At 38.3% G+C, this 20,518-nt stretch overlaps 1 protein-coding gene across 1 annotated transcript in view; it reads left to right on the top strand.

Annotated features, from left to right (window-relative positions):
- The window catches only part of LPCAT1 (lysophosphatidylcholine acyltransferase 1), a 61,702-nt gene extending 47,547 nt beyond the window's left edge, over positions 1-14,155 (top strand). Inside the window, exons 11-13 of the mRNA XM_026842784.1 lie at positions 531-629; positions 3,882-4,020; positions 9,171-14,155. Coding sequence (XP_026698585.1) covers positions 531-629; positions 3,882-4,020; positions 9,171-9,355 — 423 coding nt within the window. The 3' untranslated portion in view covers positions 9,356-14,155. The remainder of the gene's footprint in view (positions 1-530; positions 630-3,881; positions 4,021-9,170) is intronic.
- The last annotated feature ends 6,363 nt before the right edge of the window (positions 14,156-20,518 follow it).

The raw sequence follows: 20,518 nt of genomic DNA, 5'->3' as shown, positions 1-20,518 counted from the left end.
TGTAGGATGCCCAAAACTTGAGGGGCCTAGGAACTTGGCAAATGAGCCATTTTTTCAATCCTCTGGCAATCAGTCAGAAAGGGGAAATGACTATTATCTTTTGGATGAGGTGCTGTTTGGACCAGGAGATGGATATGTTCACGGTGTTCTCTTGTAGACCAAAGAGTAGATGTCATGTATTCAGGGCTTAAATTAGGCTACCTTGCTTCTGGTTCTCCAGTTTTAATTTTAACCCAGTAATTCAGATGGTTTAATATAAAAACCTTAAATATACAAGTGAAGGGTGACAGCAGCAGCACTGTGTTCCAAGAACATTTGAATTATGACTTCTTGACTGAGACTCTGAAAGGTCCTGTAGAGCTTTGATGACTCAGATTCTTGACCTGATGTAATTCTATTCTACTGAGACTTTTTTTGTAGTGGCATCTTTAATGATCTTTCTGAATAGTCTGCATCTTTAGCAACTGTTAGTTATTTATGGAAGTTCTCAGACAAATTGCAGTATTTTGAGGTGAGGTTTTCCTTCACAGAATGAAGATGGCATAATTGACATTCGGGAATTTGTCATTGCTCTGTCAGTTGTCTGTAAGCCATCCAAAACTCTGGAAACAATTCAGCTGGCATTTCAGGTAAGCAGCATTTTTCTTCCTCCATGTAGTTCACTTATATTTTGAAAATATTAATATTGCTATTGGACTTAACAGAAGCTTGTTTCACATGCCCTTTTAATTCTTAATTATATTTTAAAGTAACAGTAATGGAAGGTTGGATTAAGAGGGTCAGAGGGAACACATGGCAGGTTTGAGTTGTATAAAATTATGGAAGTTTGCAGTTTGAAATTGTTCTCTGGAATTCTGGTAGAATCTTTTCAGCACACTGAGTCTCTCAAGTCCTTCATATTGATTCATCTAAACTAAAGGCTAATGAGTTGTGCTTTCTTCTTTTTAGAATGTTTCAATCAAATCTTATTTTTAAAGTTAATAAAAGATTTTAAAACTTTTCCTACATGTTAGTATATATTATCTTTTTTACCTCGTCTTATTTTCATGGTAAGGTTTTATTCCCTCAGTCTTACTGTTGTTTCTGTGTTGGTCTTGCAGTCTCTGCTCAGTTTATGCTTCCCAGAAGTGCTCTTGATGTTATTCTAGCCTCAGGGGTTTGTTGTAGCATCAGCACAGATAGTTAATGCAGGCTTTTTGGGGAAGTGACAACAGCAATACTTAATGTTTGCCATTGCGGTGGATTTGTCTGACACCTTGTTTTATTACTTTTTAATTCCTTTAATATTGCTATTTCAGCACCAAACCCTGCATCATCTTTTCCCCTTGCTATGAACTCACATGGTCTTTAGTGTTACTGAAACTGAAAAGTACCAACTCTTGATGCTGTCTTCACTCTTGAATGCATGGAGTTGAGAGCATTCTGTTGCATGGTACTACGTGACAGCCTTATTTTCTGAGTACTTGTTTTCGGGTTCTTCAACATACCTGTATTATTCTCTTAACTATGTTTTGCTGAAGAAATGAGACTTTTGTGAATGTTTAGTGTTCACAGCTATCATTCTTACCCTTTGGCCAGTATCAAACAAATTTGACAAAGGAGGAAGGAACAAAAATATTTAGTTCCTCCAAATATTGAGGGAAGTATGCCTCTAATAGCTGCTGTTACTGCTACTTCTGAGGGAAAAGCAGAAAGATCTCTGCTCTTTCTTACTCCATTTGATCTATATAACGGCACAGAGAAATCATCAGGTGCTGTTTGAGCTCTGTGCCTTCATACTAAAATGAACAAGCTTGAAGTAAACTTGAAGGTGGCTTTTGGGCAGTTTTCAGTGGAATTTAGCTCTCATGAAGCATAATGTGAAATATACTTTCAGCATTTTAGAAGAAGAAAGGCTCAGATTGGGTGGTTATTTTCTTTAGGAGCACCTAAATTAAAGTTAATAGGAGTTTTTTTAGAAAATTTCTGTTCTTCACTATCTGCTCTGTTCTTCAACTCATAATATATAATTTCAAGTTCCCTGGTTAATTGCAAAATATAAAGTTAACTGTAGACCTGCAGAGAAGTTCTCTGCATGTATTAAGAAGTCAGCAAGGGGAAGCAGGCATGGCTCATTTTATCCCACTAGTGATGATTGGAAGGGTTAAAAAAAGTCTTGAGCTGAGGAAATTTTGACTTGCAGTATTCTAGAAAAAAGGGAAAGAGAACCTTTGGGGGTTTTTCTTAATTTTTTTTCTTTATAATCCTTTCTTCCCTCCTGTCACGGGTTCATGTACAGTAAGATATTCACACAGCTTATTTGGAGCCATTGAAGGACCTAGCTAGTTCATGAATGTGTGACTTCGAACAGGTGCTGTCCTCTGCCATGTGCTACCTTTTGGAAAGCACTTTGTCATTTGTTTTCAGAGATAAAGTACAACATTTCACATAGCTGAACAAGTTTTCAAAGTGGAACTGTTTAGTATGTGGCTTGAAGAACCTGAAAAAATAGTTACTGAGCCACCAGATTTCTAAAGTGGTAGGCAATTTAGAGAAGGGGGGATTATAGCAATCAGGTGTAAGAGCAGCACTCCGGTGTAAGTGCTACGCGTCCTCCCTTCCGAACTGCTAAGGTAACTAAAGGGTGGAGATCTTGCCAATGTGATGCTTGTGAGCCTTACCATCAAGTATCACTTTCTGACTACTTGATCTGTGAAGACAGAGGAGGTTTTGTTACACAAAGTGTCTTGTCCTTGGCCCTACTCCTTGTGAAACAGTGTGTAGGTTAGGTGCTAGGGAAGAAAAGGCAAGATTCTTGATATGAGCATGAATGTTGTCTTCTGCAGAACTTCAAATTTTAGTTTTTTTTAATTCCATTGAGGTGTGCTGTCTTATGACAGCAACTTCTGGTTTTGTGTGAAAAATGCATCCTTATGCCATTTTTGTTCAATCTCATCGGTTTCCACCTTCTCAGTGACGTAGAGAAACTAAAAGGAAGTTTCCAAAATAGCGTTTTTTACGTGGCTCAGTAATTTGCAGTGTTGTCATCCTTGAAAATGAGTCAAGGATGTTTCAGAAACTCTCCTGTCTCAATTTACACCACAGAGAAGTTGAGTTATTTTAGAAAGTTGAATGAAGCTGTATTTATTACAGATGTTTTGAAATATTCAAGTCCTTTTTCCAGGGCAAAACACTGTACATATACGACGATAGAATGAGACTGAACAATTATTTTTAGTTATCAATATCCTGTCAGTAGTAAAGCTAACTCTTTCTGTGAGGAACCCTGTTGCTTCAGGACTTAAGAATATTCAAATTATTATGTTCTAGAATAAGTCTTTGTAGAAAATGATAGGCCCATTACTATATGGGGTAGGATTCTCCTGATTAATATAATGCCATTTAGATTTAGGCATTTTATGCAAACTGGCTGTCATAATCAGTTGGACTTTGGTCAAAGAATCTTTAGTTTTACATCTGACCAAGTGGAAACGGTGTCTGCTTTAGGCTGACCTAAATATATCTCCTGATTCCACAGACTCTCTTGGAGTTTGGACGCAGAGCTCAATGGCCTAAAAATTATTCTTAGTTCTACAAAACATGTTAGTGTTAAACAGTCTTGTCTCTGAATATCACTGAAATTCCAGTGTTCATGCATGTAAACATAGGGAGTTTTTTTCTGAATATAGCAAGCTTTACTTTCTAAGTGTACACAGGTGAACTAAAAATAATGCTATCTCTTACACTGACTAATCAGAAATCCTTAATAGATCACATCCATCTGAGAGTGACTAGAATTTCCAATACCAAATTTTAATTTTGCATAACTTCTTAGTATGGTGCTGTTTATAGGACTTAGCATTCTGCTTTGCAATGATTTATCTTGCTTTCTTGATTCATAGTTGTACCAGTCAGAAAATGGCACTATAACAGAAGAGGATTTAGCTCATATTCTGAAGACTGCCATGGGTGTGTCACAGATTAACGTTACACATCTTTTTAGAGCTGTAGATGAAGAAGAAAAAGGAGAGATTACATATGGTAAGTATTTTAAGTGGATCTGAACTGTGACAAAATGTCAAAGTTGTCTGAACTCATCTTGATACACAAACCAGGTATATTTTTATTAAACTTCACCTTTTTTGTTGACTTCAGTAATGATAAAAACACTGCAGACAAAGTAAATTTACAATTTAAAAAAATGTTTCACCTTTAATATCAAATATCATGTTTACATGTTTTTAGAGGTTTTCCCTTCCATATTGAGTCAGGCAATACCTGCATTAGCTCTTTCAGCATATTCTGTTCGGTAACTTCCATGTATGTGAATATGTATTTTCAAGAAAGCTATCTTAACTCTATCCTGTCGTTTTGTTGACTGTATCTGTTCCTCACTATTTTTGCCCCCCCCAGAGTATGGGGAGATGTAAGACTTTCTACTCCCATAATAATTTCTCAGCCTGTTGGAAAATAAGTCATGGGCGGGGGGAGGAGTAGGAAATGAGGGGGTATTAACCAGGCTGCTCAATATGTAGTCTGTAATGCAGGTGATACAGAGGTGAGAAAGTTACGTTTGAAAAATTGTGAGATATGGGTGAATAGATTATGCTGGTAATCAACGTACTTGTATGTTACTTCAGATTCTTCATCTTTTATGCAGTAAGGTTCTAAATATAGTTGTATCATTTAAGTATGAACTGAGTTGTTGATAGCCAGTGTATCATATCTCCAGTAGAAGTGCTTATGACATGCCCTGCGTTAGTGCTTTTCCTTCAGGATAATCAGTATATGTTTAATTTGTAGAAATCTTACAAATTAAGACATCAGTGTTAGTAAATCACAATTTCTACAGTAGTGGTGTGCTTTAACCCTAGCCAGCAACTAAGCACCATGCAACCATTGCTCACTCCTCTCCTTCCCTGGTGGGATGGGGAGGAGAATTGGTGGCGGGGTGGGGGGGAGGTAAAACTGTGGGTTGAGATAAGAACAGTTTAATAATTGAAATAAAGTAATATATAATGATAGTAATAATTGTAATGAAAAGGAATATAACAAAAAGAGCAATAAAACCCAAGACAGACAAGTGATTTACAGTGCAGTTGCTCACCACGTGCTGGCTGATGCCCAGCCAGCCCGAGTGGTGATTGGCACCCCCTGTCTGTCTCTCCCCCCAGTTTATATACTGAGCATGATGTCCTGTGGTATGGAATATCCCTTTGGCTTGCTGGGGTCAGCTGTCCTGACTGTGCTCCCTCCCATCTTCCTGTGCACTTGCTTGCTGGCAGAGCATGGGAAACTGAAAAGTTTTTGTCTTAAGATAAGTGCTACTTAGCAACAACTAAAACATCAGTGTGTTATCAACATTATTCTCAGACTGAATCCAAAACACAGCACTGTATCAGCTACTAGGAAGAAAATTAACTCTATGCTAGCTGAAACCAGGACAACTAGTAATACCTATGTTTCAATCACACAACATGTGCTAAAGCTTCAACTGTAGAACTGTTTTAGAATTATTGGAATGAGAATCGTTGCCACCACCCTCCCCTTTTTCCCTGCTACATCTTGCCTCCTTGATTCCTGCTGTGCTACCCCTTTCCTTTCTGTACCTCTCTGTCTGTAATGTCCCCAGCATTTCCATGTCCATCCTGTGTTACTGTCTTTTTCCTGCACATCTCTGCTCCTTTCCCAACTCATTTGGGTGGTGACTCAGTTCTTCTCTGCACCACCTCCCCACCAATCACCAGCTTCAAAAATACCAGCACAGAATCAAAGCTGGTAAGCATAGCAGAACTCTAATTTTGGCACACTTCGTTGTTTGAGAATGGCTACATTTGAAATTGTGTGCAAGTGAACTCAGACCAGTTCATGTGAGCTACCAAAGAATTAATATTTTAATACTAATCTTTAATAGTACTTAGTTGCATTTAAACCTGCACTTTACCCATGAGTGATCATGGTATGTTCCCATCACATGAAAATCTATGCCACTGAGCCACAGCAGTGGCCACTGAAGTGCTTAGCTCTCATTTTTACTATTTTATTTCCTGCAGTCAAGAGTAGTCTTTTGTGAGGCTACACAAAGTATAATGGTGTTTACATCATTTCTTTGAAACTTTGTTGGATCTTTTTTCTGAGAGAAGTGCTCATTTCATAATGTAAACATTGCACCGAGATTTTAACGTATCTGAAAGGCTAATAGTAAGAATAAATGTCCAGTTTATTGTGGTAAAGAATTAGAAGATGAAAATGAACTTTTAGTATTGCATTTCTATCTTGAAAGTTCTTTCTCTAAGTATGCAATCTCTTGCCTTTCATGAGCATATGTGCAACTTTTCACATACTCAATTTATTGCAGTTAAATACTGACAAAGGAGAGGTAGAAAATTTGTAAACTGCACCTTTTTTTGTCATTGTCCAGGCAAGTTCTGAGAAATCAAAACTTTGTATCTAGTGGAAGAGTACTGACATTACTTTGGATATACACAGCAGAGGGTCTGCCCACAAGCTCCTTCTTTCTAGGGTGTTTAGCATGTGAAGCAGGAATATTAAGTCTTCGGTCTTACTTGTAAAAACAAAAATAAAATATCCAAACTATCAAACCTACATTGCTGCACATATATCAGAGTCCTTGAGGCCAGAGATCTCATCCCAGAGGTAGAGCTCAGGTTGCAGGTAAACAGAAGAGCTGATAGCAAAATTGAGGTTTTTATAACTACATTGATTATGTTAGATCTGAATTGTTAGAAGTCCAGACTTTTGTCACATGTTCAAAAATACACAAAGATATGTGTATTGTTTCCATTCTTTTAAGCAGTGTGCTTTTAAGCAGTTGCCTTAACTGTTTAGATGCACCTTGATTCTAAAGCTCATTCTTTCACTGTAATCTAGAAAGAGGCAAGATTTCTTCATCTTAAGACATGATTCTGGAGAATTTGAATACATTCTGTAGGAGGGCATCGCAAATTCTAAGAAGCTGTCTACCTGCTTTTGATAGACAAATGATGACTGTGAGAAAGTGTTCTGAAGACTCTGCCTTGCTTGCTGGTAACAAGAAAAAAGGGGGTTTTGCCAAAATTATGAATATCCATATAGATGAACGTTCAGAGAAGGAAGAATTATTTGTTCTTTAAAACATAGTATCCTTAACTATATTAACTACAGGATTATAATGTTAAGTTCCTGTACAATCACGTAATTTATAGCTGAGGGGGAACAAAAACTAGGGGAGATGCATGAACATAAAGCTTCCGTCAGGAGCATCAAGTAGTGGGAGGGTATTGCAAAGGCAGGAGAAAAACCTCTTGAAGTTCTTGCAGTACATATGCATATGTAATGTAAAAGTATAGACAGCAGTCTTAAAGAACTCCACTTTGGGTTCTTTCCTTCTTTTTGTCTCTTTCTTCTAAGTAGGGACAGGAGGTAAAATTACATTTTTTTTCTGAAGTAAATGACTACGGTTATCTTTTCCTCCAGACCAATGCTTCACAGTTGCTTTCATGGTTCTGCTGCAGGCCAGATCCAGTTAAGGTTGATAGCTATTTGCTCTCTCCTTTTTAGCTGCAGAAAAATATACTCCATTGGATTTGCTGAATGTGCTTAACTGATTCTGATGGATCAGTTTGCACTCAAGCATTTCTAATATATTACTGCAACTACTACCCCTGTTAAATATTTTCAGTATAAAAGAAAGTTCTACATTTCCTTCTTCGAAAAGGTCAGATGCATCACGTTCCTTGATATGAGGTTTTTTAAAAAAGTTGAACTTGCATTAAATATTATTGAAAGAAAAACTTTTGCTGTATACATTTTCAAGCATTTAAGTTGTTCTTCCCCACCCCCGCAAGACTTGTATCATTTATGTGATCAATCATTCTGTTGTACATACAGGTTTCCCAACGTAGATAGTAGTATTGGTTTTCATGGCCTGAACGCCAAGAGCTTTTGTTGAAGCTACAGTGTGCAAAATACTTTAGGTCCATATAAACTGTCAATAAAAGATATCCAGTTTTTGTATGCAGAGGGATGAAGTTATGTTTACTGCATTCTTCCTACCTACCCCTTTGCAGCAGTTCAGAGGCAGGGTTGACCTACAACTTCAGTGCCTTTGTGAGCCAAATTACATTCCCTTGCCCTTTGCAATATTGAGAGAAATGTGTTGTCTCAGAGAAGGGTGGCAGAGAGGGAAAGCTGTGGTAGTTCCCTTCTTCCACACCAGCCCAGTTGTGCCAGAAGGAACTGGGCGTCACTCCTCTGAACGGAGTCGTTTGCACTGCATGCCAGGGAACTCACAGCATCATCTGATCATGAGCTCTTCTGGGATAACACCATGAATTTGAGTGGGCTGTGTGTGATAGATACACTGTAGGTGACTGACTTGGTGATAATGTTCACATCCAGCTTCTTCCAGTGTACGTTATAAGAATAGCTTCTTATGACTTGGAATCTGTACAGTATCTTGTGTTCAAATCATGTCTGAATAAACAATCATATGGGCAAATTGTGACAAGGCTTCAAAGTCTTGACTTTTAACACAGAATGTTACTTTTTAATGTTAAGGATTCCCCAGTCCCTCAAGAACTAATCTTTCTCTTTTTATTGACTTCTTAGTATCCAACATTAAAATCAGTTTTTTTCATAATATGTTACAAGTTCATTATCTTCTCACAATATTCTCTAAAATATTAGGAGTTTTGAAACGCTGAAATCTTGAGAGCAGAAGGCAGCATTGACAGCTGCTGTTAGGTTGAAGAGAATTATGAGTACAGAGCATTAAAAGGCATGTTTGCAAAAGACTTCCCAGATTTTAAGAAATGACCACTCTTAGTGTTCATTGTTCCCCAGCTGGAGGGCTTCTGCCCTTCCCCAGTGAACAGTGAGATGCTATGTCAGGGCATGTGGTGCTCCTCATGCATTTTAGTGCAAATCTGAGTCTGTTTACCCCTTCACCATAGGAGCTAAGTTCTGGTCTGAAGTGTTTGAAGAGGGCTTAGATAACTTTGCGGCATCTCAGCTCTGGAGATGTGGTAAACTTCTGCTGAGAAGCTAAAACAAGCTATGGGGATAGCATTATGCTAACTGCTGCTATTTTTCTCCAAAGTGATCATGTGATTATATATGTGTAAGTATTCAAATTTAGCGTCCTTCTGTTTCAAAGAGCTGATTCTGTGTAACAACAATTTTTTTTTTAGATGACTTCTACAGATTTGCTGAATTGCACCCACACTTTGCAGAAGACTATCTCTATGCTGATCAGATGGGAGCTGAGAGTGGCTTGGAGACTTCATCTCTTTCCGCTCCTAATGGTATCTGTACTGACTTCAGCCCTGAAAACGCTGAAGATAAAAACAAGCCCCTGCAGAAGAAACTGAATTAACACTACAACTGTTACCTTCCTCTCCTGGTGAGAGGATTGTCTTTTCTTGGGATTTTCATAAGTCACTCCAACTATAGAGCAAATACCGGTTTTGTGTGTGAAAGTTCTTCTACCTTAATACTGTTCTTTGAATCATATGTGCTATATTTAACAACATGTTCCAGATTACTTTGGGAAAGGTGTTTTTATTTTTTTCAAAAAGGTCTTTGAAAGGCAAAAATGTGAATGTGTTTCATTATTAATGTTCATATTTAAAAGGAAGCGGCACAGTTATTTATATTCCATTGGCTAGTTTCATGTACAAAGTGTCGCACAAACTGTGCATGTATAAAGAAACTGTAGCTACTATGGTGTTAAGTGCACTTTGGTGATTAGTGCTTTTGCTAGTTATGGGGATGTTTATTTGGGGCCAAACATTTGCTGTCCATATTTGCATAGTCAGTCTTGTTAATTTTGGTGGGATTATTCTCTTGAGCAAGGCAAGCATATTTTGGCCCTTTGTTTTGGTTTCAGTGAACAGTTTAGAAACAATAATGCAAAAACTTGCTAAAGATTACTTTTTATTGTTGAATGACAAAATTGTTTCTCTTTCAATCTATTCCATGGTAGAATGAAAAGGGCCCTTATCTCTCACCCCAACACTTTTCTACTGTAATCTTCTGGATGCAATTAAAAGTGATTTATTTTTTTTTTCCAAACTGACATGACACATACTGTTTGCAAATACATGACAAACTGTTTGTGCTTTTCTCTTACAATCAATTCAAATCGTTTCCACGTAGTATTTAAATGTTTACACAATTGTATTTAATCTAGGTTTATCAGGCATCACAGATTCACATTTTGTAGCAAGCTTGTGTACACAGATAATTTAGCATGGAACGTATTATGAAAACTTTGTTGTATCAGCACAGATTTGAAAAGGTTGCAGTTACTTCAGAGACCGAGCCAGCTACAAGTTGCAGAACATCCTGAAGAAATGCTAGTTACATCTCTATAGCAACATTACATATACTGCATATAACGTATATGGAGCTTAAGAGAAGTGTTTAAAAAACAACAAAACAACCTAAGCCACTTTTGTTGTTAAAAAAAACCAACAAAACAATCAAAAACACTTGCAATTAGTAATGTTTCTTATCTTCTGTAAAGCCAGATGCCTTAATTACCAGTGGAGGTCTCAGAGAAAAATTTAGATTATTATAAAACCACAGAGCTTCACTGATTAGTAAATGTGACAAAACCCTCAAGGAGTAGGCGGGAGGGCTCTGTTCCAAAAGAACTCTGATGGCAACTCTACTTGCAAACAAACAAAAATACTTTAAAATCATTTCTATTACTGAAATATGTGCTAAAATATGATGGTTTTGTGATTGGAAAACTGTTGAGATTTGAATCTTCCACATGTTAGAGTGATTTGTAAGGAAGGAATTTTAACAAAAGAAAATCTTATTAGCAAATGCTTCTATAACTTTTTTAAATAGGAGGTGGTTTAGAGCTCATGAGGATATTGGAATGTGTCCTTAGAAATCCTTAACTGTATGTGGCAAGTCTCCAAACCAAAACTGGCATTAATAGAAAGGATATGGGAAAAAAAATGTAAGAAATTATGCTTTCTGTGGGCTATGTGGAGGTAAGTCCTCCTTTGGAGGTAATAATTAAATTTTTGCTCTATCTAGGTAATGCATGCTGGGCTGACAGGGCTGCAGCAGACTGGCAGACAAGATTTGAATAGAAACTGATCACAAAATAGGAGAACTGGTTTGGAAAATTAAGTCATGTGAGGAACTACACTTAGGTAGAAATAGTCAGCTGCATGAAGAGGAGGGAGTAAGTATTGCTGCATAAAACATGGGGCAATAATGGTGTAGAATATGACAAACTGAGCATTGTTAGATCATTGCTGCAAAAAAGATACTCATTGTAGTGGGATGCATCAGCAGTGTAGCCTCTGAGAAACATGGTGGTATTTCTGTGTTGCCAAGGTATGGTAAGGCCTTACCTGAAGTACCTGTCCATGTTGAGGAACCTGAGAACAATAAGGAGTAGCTGGATGGAGGACAGAAAGTCCTTAGAGATCAAAAGTATTGTTTAATCCAAAGAAGGAGGAGATTGAAGAAAGATGTGAAAACAGTCTTCAAATATGAAAAATTTGCTAAAGAGAAGATAGGAACAGTCTTTTTTCCACATTAGTGGTAGATACAGTCTATTCATTTCAAAGGCAGCTTAAGTGTTGGGAGAATTTCTTTACACCTAGTTAAGGTAAGGAGAATGGGTTACTCTGGTGGGTTGAGGAACCTTTCTTCACAGGAGGTTTTGAAAACAGAACAGGCAGACAGCTAAGGTGGAGACACTTGATTTTGTTGATTGTGCCCCAGGGTTATAGGGATACGTCCTGAGGTCTACTTTCTGTGATTATACAGTATGTATTTTAGTTGGTATGTAAGGGAAGGCACATGAGCTGTAGTCTGGGCCTGTCGCATCTCTACAAGACTCTTTATGCCTTGTGACTTAAGCTGGCTAAGCTATCTCTTGTTTGTATGTGACCTTGGGAATGTGAGAATCTCACAGTGCGGGGAATGAGCTGGAGTTCCATGAGACACATGTCTGAAAAGAAGGAAGAGGTAAGTGTAGTATCACATGGGCAACTTTGAGGGGAGAGCTGCTCTAGAAGAAGAGGTGCTTTGTCCACACCTGTGAAAGAGAGAAACAAACTGACTGAATATGAGTGTGCTGAACTCGCATGTATGGTTGTGTAACATGGGGATCTGCCTTCTGAAAACCAAAGGGTTCATTTGGTTTCTCATTTGTTTTGGTGAGGGAGATGTGTTCACATCGTGGTGAGTGTAATAGCTACACTTGTGTGCACCTAAGCTATGCAGAGTGTTTGGGCTGAAGGGCACTGCAGCCTACAGCAGACAGGCCCTTACACACCAACTGCCTGGTGAAGAGGCACTGGGAGCCGTGAGCATCGGTGAGTTTGGTCCAGAGCTGCTGCTGCTGCTGAAGAAGGCCAGTGACCAGCACGTTGTTTCCTTGGTGAGCAAGGTACTCTTGGTGGAAGCAACCACTTAAACAAAGAAAACCCCTCCAAACCACAAAACAGCACTTAGATTCTGTAATGAATTGCGATGTTCCTTCTTTTGTGAGATTGTTGAACAAGGTAGAGGTGTAATAGGATGAATGATACGGCGAAGCCCTGACCAGCCTGCATGGAAACTTTAGATCATGCATAATGTCACAAAAGCTGAGATTAATGAATATAATTCAGGTGATTTTAGCATCTGTAGAATATAAGGCTATTATTAGACTGCCTTGAAGTGACAGAAAAGCCACATTGCCATGTGGTGGTAAACAGACTTTACTGAGGCTGAGACCTGTAACATACTGCATTACTGCAGCAACGTTCATTACAACTTATCTATCAAACTCCAGCTGCTGAAATGTTTTAGTAGTTCCACATAAGCAGCCTTTTTAAAGGGCACCTGACTGTAGAACAGTTGTGACAGTCAAGTTTCAGTGGCCTGCTGCAGTGTCAGGGTAGAAGTGAAAGCTTGTTTTCCCCTTCACCAAACGTTGACATGTAAATGCTTTCAATTAAAATACGGATTTTTACAAACACGTTTTATTTTAACTGGTGATATCAACAGACCCTAAATTTACAGGGAGATGTATAAGAAATTATTTCAGTTCTTTGCAACAATTTAAATGAATCTCACACCAAAAAAAAATGCAGGGGTGTGAAGGCATGTTACATTTCTGATGAGCTTTTTGCTACTTTTATATAATGCTGCCATCCCTTGCCAGTAGAACTCTTGCACCAGACTAAATTTTTACATATTGTCTGAGATCCCCAGCCAAAGCTTTGCTTTTCTGATATGCTTGAACAAGTACGCCTCTATTTCGAATGTATTTAAAGTAACACAGAAACCCACAAAATCCAAGATTCCTAAAAAGTGATGGGGTTTTTTTTTGCTTCAGTTATATTTCTTCAATCATAATAAAACCCCAGTAAAACCAAACAAATGTTTAGGAGGTGCAAAGCATGTTTAAACTACTGTCTCTATCACAGTAAGGCAAGTGCAGATACACTTAAAAGGCATTATCAGCAATTGGTAAGCTTTATGGAGAAATTAGGTTGTACACTTAATTTTATACCAGTGAATTACACTGTATGTTTTAATGCATTTATTGTAGCTAGAATAATCTATGATTAAAAAGCAACTGGGCATGTATGTATGTTTGCTAATCCTACTTAGAAGGTATAAATCCTTAGGTCACAAAAGTTGAAAAGGAGACACGTGCAGTAGGGAAGTGATGCAACCACTTCAGAGGCAAAGCTGCTGGAAATAAACAGCTAAGCTTTGTACTTGGCCGTTGCTTAATATTTTCATGCAAACTAAGTCAGTTAGTTAGTTTAAGCACTGGGCTGGTTGGAATATTTTTATTCATAAAATGTAGTACACGTTTTTCTGGAAAAGGGATTGTTGCACTTCAACATCTGGATAGTTTGATAAATTTTTTTAAAGCAGGTGTGTTTGTATTTATGAGCTCCCTTACAAGGCCATCATTGGTATTGCCATTAAATTGTTTCTTCCTGTTTTTATATTACCATGTGGTAAGTACAGCTTTTCATGTTAACTATTTTAGTCATATTCTGCTCTCTGCTCCTTCAAAAATAATATTTAAAAATAAGTACTTAAAGAATAAAAGTTGCAGCACATGCTGTAGATCCCATGATCTCAGAAAAGCACTGTAAGGACAGTTTTGCATATATTATGAGACTGAACTAGAATGGAGCAGAAAAAAAATCTGGTTTAAAACTCCAAAGACAGATTAATTTGCTTTTAGGTTAGAGGGTAGGTTATAAGACCTTATGAAATGTTGCATTCTGCTTAATGTGAAGCCTCTTTTTCTTTCTAGCAGTACATTCATGAGTGTTTTAGAAGTAAGAGTTTACAAATATGTTGGCCAAGAGTTTTACATTAACAAAACTGAAGTTAGGCTCCTAAACTTATTGAAGCCCTGAGTTTCCCTGTGAACTTCATGGTTTTACTACTTCGGTATCTGAACTTTAGCTAATTTGGAAAAAAATTATTGAATTAATATGTCTAGATCCTTTTCAGAAAAGAAGGAAATGTAAGTCTAACAGTTCAAAATGGAAAATAAGAATTAGCCATCAGTGCCACTGCTAATTAGTTAATTAAATTATTAATCAGTCCAGCAAAACTGAGATCTGTTTCACAGATGAGCAGGATGACTGACACTGTCATTCAGGTAATTTTCAGTCCTGGGTAGTTAGAAATCAAGCCAGCTGTTCTTCAGTCAGAGGATGATTTCTTGGAGGTACTGCAGCATTGTGTATCCAAGTAATGTCGAGGTCCCTGGCAGCACAGCCACTGAGGTTTCATCTGTTCTCCCTGTCTTTTGCCTTGGAAGACTAGAAAAAATTATTCAAACCCTGACAGGAACCTTGTGAGACGACCTCCAGCTCCATCTCGGAGGAACAAACGCAGTTGTTCTGTGCTACAGCTAAGGCAGTGAACTGGGTGTCCATGTTAGTTACCAACACACTGTGATCAAAACCTGCATAAATTATATATTATTGAGGTGGAACTACTGAGAGAATGCAGCAGCAAACAGGTCAGCCGTTAAATGTGCCTGGAGTTCTGTCTCTATTTCCTGCATCTCATAGTGATCAAGTTAAGCCAGTTTCTTTCCCTAGGAAACCTTTCAAGTTTGTTTCAAGATCATAATTACTTTGACAAGTGGAGGATAGATTTGTTTTTTAGAAAACAGCTGTTTTTTTCCCCAGATGGTACGATGTGCTTTATCATGTGTAATGGGATTAAACTGAAGTGGGTGATACCAAGAGAGCAGAGGATTTAAGAGGCTTACAAAATGGAGGGTTTATGTTTCTGTGAAACAGGCTGAGACCTTTTTGCAGCAGTTGACACTCTGCCTAGATTGTCTTTCAAGTTTGTTAGGAAAAATAATTTTACTAGTTACATGATGGCAGTGGCTGGTTATTCCATTTTCTTTAGCAAAGTGGCAGAGCAGAGTACTCCTGTGCAGGCTGATTTGGAGGCCATCTGCAACCAGTAAAGACGCATTTGCAGTTTCAAATGATCAGTCTCCAGGAATGGAAACAGTAAAATCACCTTATCACAGATTGCACCTGAGTAAATTAATCCTGTTAATTAATTGGGGGGGGGGGGGGGGTTTTTGAGGTTTTTTTACCAACATAGTTGTCATGCTTCTTTATTCTGAGCTAAATTACACAGGGCCGTATGAACATCAGAGCTCATTTGAGGTTAGCTTGAGCATCTTGGAAAAGGTGCTGTATGATAATCTGTCAATGTAGTGTTAAATTTACGTTTCTTCACTGTGACCAAAAATGACAGACGCAAGAGAAAAGTCATAATGACTTTAGCAATATTCTGATAATTTAATATTATTTGAGAGTGCCAGTTCTGAGGCAAAGGGCCAGCTGGAGAAAAATCAGGCTGAACTTCTGGCCCTGAACCAGCAATCAGAAAAGCCCATCAAGGCTAGATTTCACAAGGCAAAGCTTTCACAGTGCAGCAGGCCTTTTCCCACAGTAAAGGACCTTTTCTGACTCGGGCTGGTGAATTCAGTTTTTGTATCCCTTGCTCTTGCTCATGCTGTCTGTAGGTGTGTTGCAGCCTGAGGGAGACCTCGCTGCCTCTCAAGTGACATTCATGGACTTTTCTCCCTGAGCCATATACAGCAGGTGAATATTCCAGGCCTGTTCTGGTAATACCACCCAAAACTAAGGGCCCATGTACTGCTTTAGCTTGTGCCTGCTATTAGGTAAGGGCTTGTTTTCCCACACTTAAACCATTTGCAGGTGTGTTCAGGTAACAGCAGATCTGAAGGAGCTTATGAGATTCTCCTTGTTCCTATGGACAAGAAGAAATTAAATTTAGAAATCTAGTACAATAAAGCCTTAAATTGGATTGACTTCTGACTCGCTATGTCACTTTCAGTGTGTGACTGCTTTCAAGTTCTGAATGCAGCCTCTATAAATGCGATAGCAAACAAAGTCTCCTCGTGGATACTGAAGAAAGCTGAAGCTCAGGCACTTTTCATCCTACCATGGTACTGGAAATGAAATTCATCTGTCAGTAGGTTATTTCTAAGTCTATGAACGTATACGGGGAAAACCCAAATACATGTCTTTTCTTTGCTATCCAGCATGAAGACAATTTTGTATTTTAAATGCTAAAAAAAACTTGTAAAGATCTTGTATGCCCTAAGTATATATTTTTGTCCTATGTTTTCTTTTATAAGGAAGTTCAAGCAAAATATTTCTTATATTTCAGAAGGGATGTTTAGGTTAGCCAGTGTTGTGCTTTTCAGACTACAAAACCAGTTTTTAAGTAAACATCTAAAAATGAAATTGTATTTTTAAATATGTGGATTAGAATTCTTTAAGTTAAACATTTCTCCTTAGCAATTGTATATACTTAGACAAAAAGCAAAATATTTGCAGCTGCTTGTCTATATGGTTGTTTGTATTTGGTGATTTGTTTATATTGCTTCCTCAAATTGCTCTAAGGGTAATAATGTAAATCAGTAATGTTAGAAATAGAAGTCAGAAGTAAATTTCTTTAGAAGTGATAGATTTTGTTTCCTGGAGGAGGACCAATACTGAACATCTGCTAACTTTGTATTATGTACTATACAACTTCAATGTTGCGGCATTGTGCTGAAAGTATTTGGCATCTGTTCAATGGGACCACTTTCTAACACTTTTTGTAATTCCAGCATCTCTCCAGGTGTGCAAGACTTTTCTAATTTGATTGCAGGTACTAGTTCATGGCTTTGGGTTAATAAAATCAAGTTACCAGCAAGCTGAGAAATAATTCAGGAAAACAAAGTTTTTGGTTTCCTCAATTATTGTTAAACTTGCATTGATTATACAATTTGTGTATTCTGGAAGAAAATATTGTTATGTTTTTGAGCACACTTGAGAATTTAAATGCAGAAGCAAAAAAGTTAACCTTTTAAATGATCAAATATTGGAATTTTCTCTTAACGCTACTGAATCCAAGTTAGGCACTGCTATGAAGAGGATGCTTTTAGTTGCAAACCTGTGCTGACAGAGCAGGAAGCTGTTCTGTAGGAACTCCCTTGCAAGGTATTACGTGCTTATTCCATCAGTGGTATAACTTGGGTTGACTTCAAGGCTGCTCAAGCAGACCTGGTGTGTTTAAAGACGCATATTGGCTGCAAGCTTGTTATTATAATAGCCCTTGGATATGCAGTGTAAATCTGTAACAATATATAGTGCTACTAGATAATAATAATCTGAACGCGTACCTTCTGCTGTAAATTTCCCTCCTATGGCTCCTATGGTATGTGTACATAGACTATTACTTTTGCACTGAACTGGCTATACTTCATAACTGAAAAGCAAAAGCAAGTAGTGTACTTAAGATGACTGTAGTTTGTGGTTCCAATTGTGGAAGTACTTTTGCTGAATGAAGAGTATAGCTTCAGTGCTACAAATTTGATTTTTATATTTTTTATTAACATGCATGGAAGACTGAGGATAATATTTTTTAAAAATGAACTTGCTTTTGTACATTTTTCAATGTTTAAAATTATATGATTTAACATTACCTCTGAATACCAGTGATCAGTCAATTCTTAAAGGAAATACCTCAATCTGAGCATTCTTTTCTTGTTAGTTGTCTGATAGGTTGAAATGGACTATAGTGTGTGATGAAGCGAGCCATATGATGTAGATGCTTAAACTATGCTATGTAAGTTGTAAGATTTACAGAAGGGAACTAAATGATACACTACAAGTGTTGATGTACAGTATACAATCATGGCTCATTTTGCCCAACTGGACATTTTCCTTATGAATGGCTTGTAAATTGAATTTTCAGCGTGAAGCCAAATTAAAAATGAAACAAAAAAATGTTTGGGTTTCCTCTGAATTATTTTGTTTTTTTTAGATTTTGGTTTTCTATAAACAACAAGGTTTACAATAAGGGAGAGGATACAAATTGTGACTGTGAATAAGCCTGTCCATACATGTTTAGGTGTGCTTTGTTGATGTACGTTCTCTGTGGCAGCATGTGTGGGAGGACAATGTTTGTTCACCTGACAACCTGGAGTATAAGCTACCGGTTTTAAGGGGTTTTCATTGGGTTTGGGGTGTTTGGGGGTTTTTTGGGGGGAGGGGGATTTTTGTTTTGGTTATTAGTGGTTTTGTTTTGTTTCTGCTACAGATGACAGGGATATTGACTCCAGTTTTATTTTCTGTGACTAAAGAAGATCAAAAGATCAAAAAAGATTCAGAAAAGGGACTCCAGAAGTCTGGAGAACAAGTCTGTCTAAATAAGACTGAAGTATCTCTGTCTACTTTCTATTCTGGAAACAGACAAGAGGTGATCCAATACTCCAGATACCTACATACATAATAAAATCATAAGAGGGTGGAAACAGGCGTAACAAGGTGCGGGGGATACTATAAGCTGAACCATCAATATGAATGTTTTTAAGAATACAAGTGAAACACTGAGGAAGTTTACCAGAGAAATAACATAGGTTCATAATATGAAGATTTGAAGGGAAGGCTTGTTAATGTTTTTCTTAACTTGAAATTAGAGACTAACATTATCAGGTGGATGCAGATTTTGAGTATGTTCTTCGGCCCAAGTCACATTAGTCATGCAGTGGTTTGTGTGAAAGAACAGACATCTGTAGGTGATAGCAAATGCATGTAATTTCATTCTGTGTAAGGAGAGAGATTGAATACTCCATTTGTCCAAAACAGAATTTAATCTAGTTATTTCTTCTTTCAGTGAAGTCCTACTAGTCATGCAGCAATGTGACATGCTTTATTATGAAGAAAAGCTTTAAAACTTGAACCTTTTTTTGCCTAAATATATTTATCCTTTTTCTTCTGCTCTGAAGTGCAAAGAGCTTATTTTCTTTATACTTGTGAAAGTAGATTATGCTAGAAAATGTTTTAACTAATGCCAGAGGATGCTATGAGAATGCAGTACACTTTCACAAATCTTACTCATTACAAAATGGAAGTGATTTACATTACTAATGAAATATTACAGATGTATAAATGCACAAAATGCCTACCTGATACCAACTGGTTTTAACCCTGCTTTTTCCTGCTGCTTGCCAGGGTAGCGAGTCCTACCAGAGGTCACAGGCTACAACCTTGGCTTTATTCTGCCCTGGAGGCAGACCCTTCTGTTACTGCTCCTGCCCTTGTCCTGCTGTGTTCAACAGGGAGCTGGTGGGGTCTGAAGCCAGCCCTTCCTTGCTGCTGCCTTGTTTCAGCATCTTTTCAGGTGAAACCCTCACATCATGCCTGCTTCTTCCCCACCCTCCTTCTGCTATGCTTCACCACTTTCTTCTCTTAATGAAGGTGTCCGTTTTCACCTTCCCCCATGGTATTTCCAAGCTTAGCTGCTGGGGCACTCATCTCTAGCCCATGCTTGTGCCTTTTCTCCTCCACCTACCTTCTGCCCAAAGCCCTCAGCTGAAGTGTACTTGAGATATGTACCCATATCACCACTTTCTCCTGGTTGACACCAAGTGAGCTAACAGGAAGAATACAAGAACTGTTACTTTTTTACTCCTAGCGCAGGGCCTGGAGGAGCATTCCCAGCTCCCTTGAGGGGCAACGCTTGGTAGCTCAGGCCTTTGAGAGCAGAGCGCGATGGGGCTTGGCTCCTGTGCTGCCCGGGGGCCGCCTCCCTCGTTGTTGATAGATGGACACGGGTCCCTTCCCTTCTACAGCCATCACCTGTAGGTGTTTGATCCCGTTGCTCCGCTCCTTTCCCTAGATTTTTTTTGTTTTTCTTCATATTACATTACTTTTCAGTCTTTATCAAAGGTAGTTTGGGGTTAGACAGGTGAGGAAAATAAATTTAAAAACAATTTTTTTTTTTTTAATTATTATTCCTTTATAGCAAGTCCTAAGCAGTCGGTGCAGTGCCCCTCTAGGGTGGGGGTGGATGGGGTTGGGGGCACAGCCCCGCACTGGAGCCTCCTCTCCCTCTTTCTCACCCTTTACCCCTCCTGGGCCTGGAGCGCGGGCGCTGTGCGGGGCCCTGCGGGGCGGCGGGGACAGGCCGGGAGGTCTCTCGGCAGCGGCCGAGC

This window comes from Athene cunicularia, assembly GCF_003259725.1.
Source record: "Athene cunicularia isolate RWA chromosome 2 unlocalized genomic scaffold, athCun1 chr2_part1, whole genome shotgun sequence".
In the NCBI taxonomy this organism is placed as follows: domain Eukaryota; kingdom Metazoa; phylum Chordata; class Aves; order Strigiformes; family Strigidae; genus Athene; species Athene cunicularia.
This window is presented reverse-complemented; position numbering and strand designations above follow the sequence as displayed.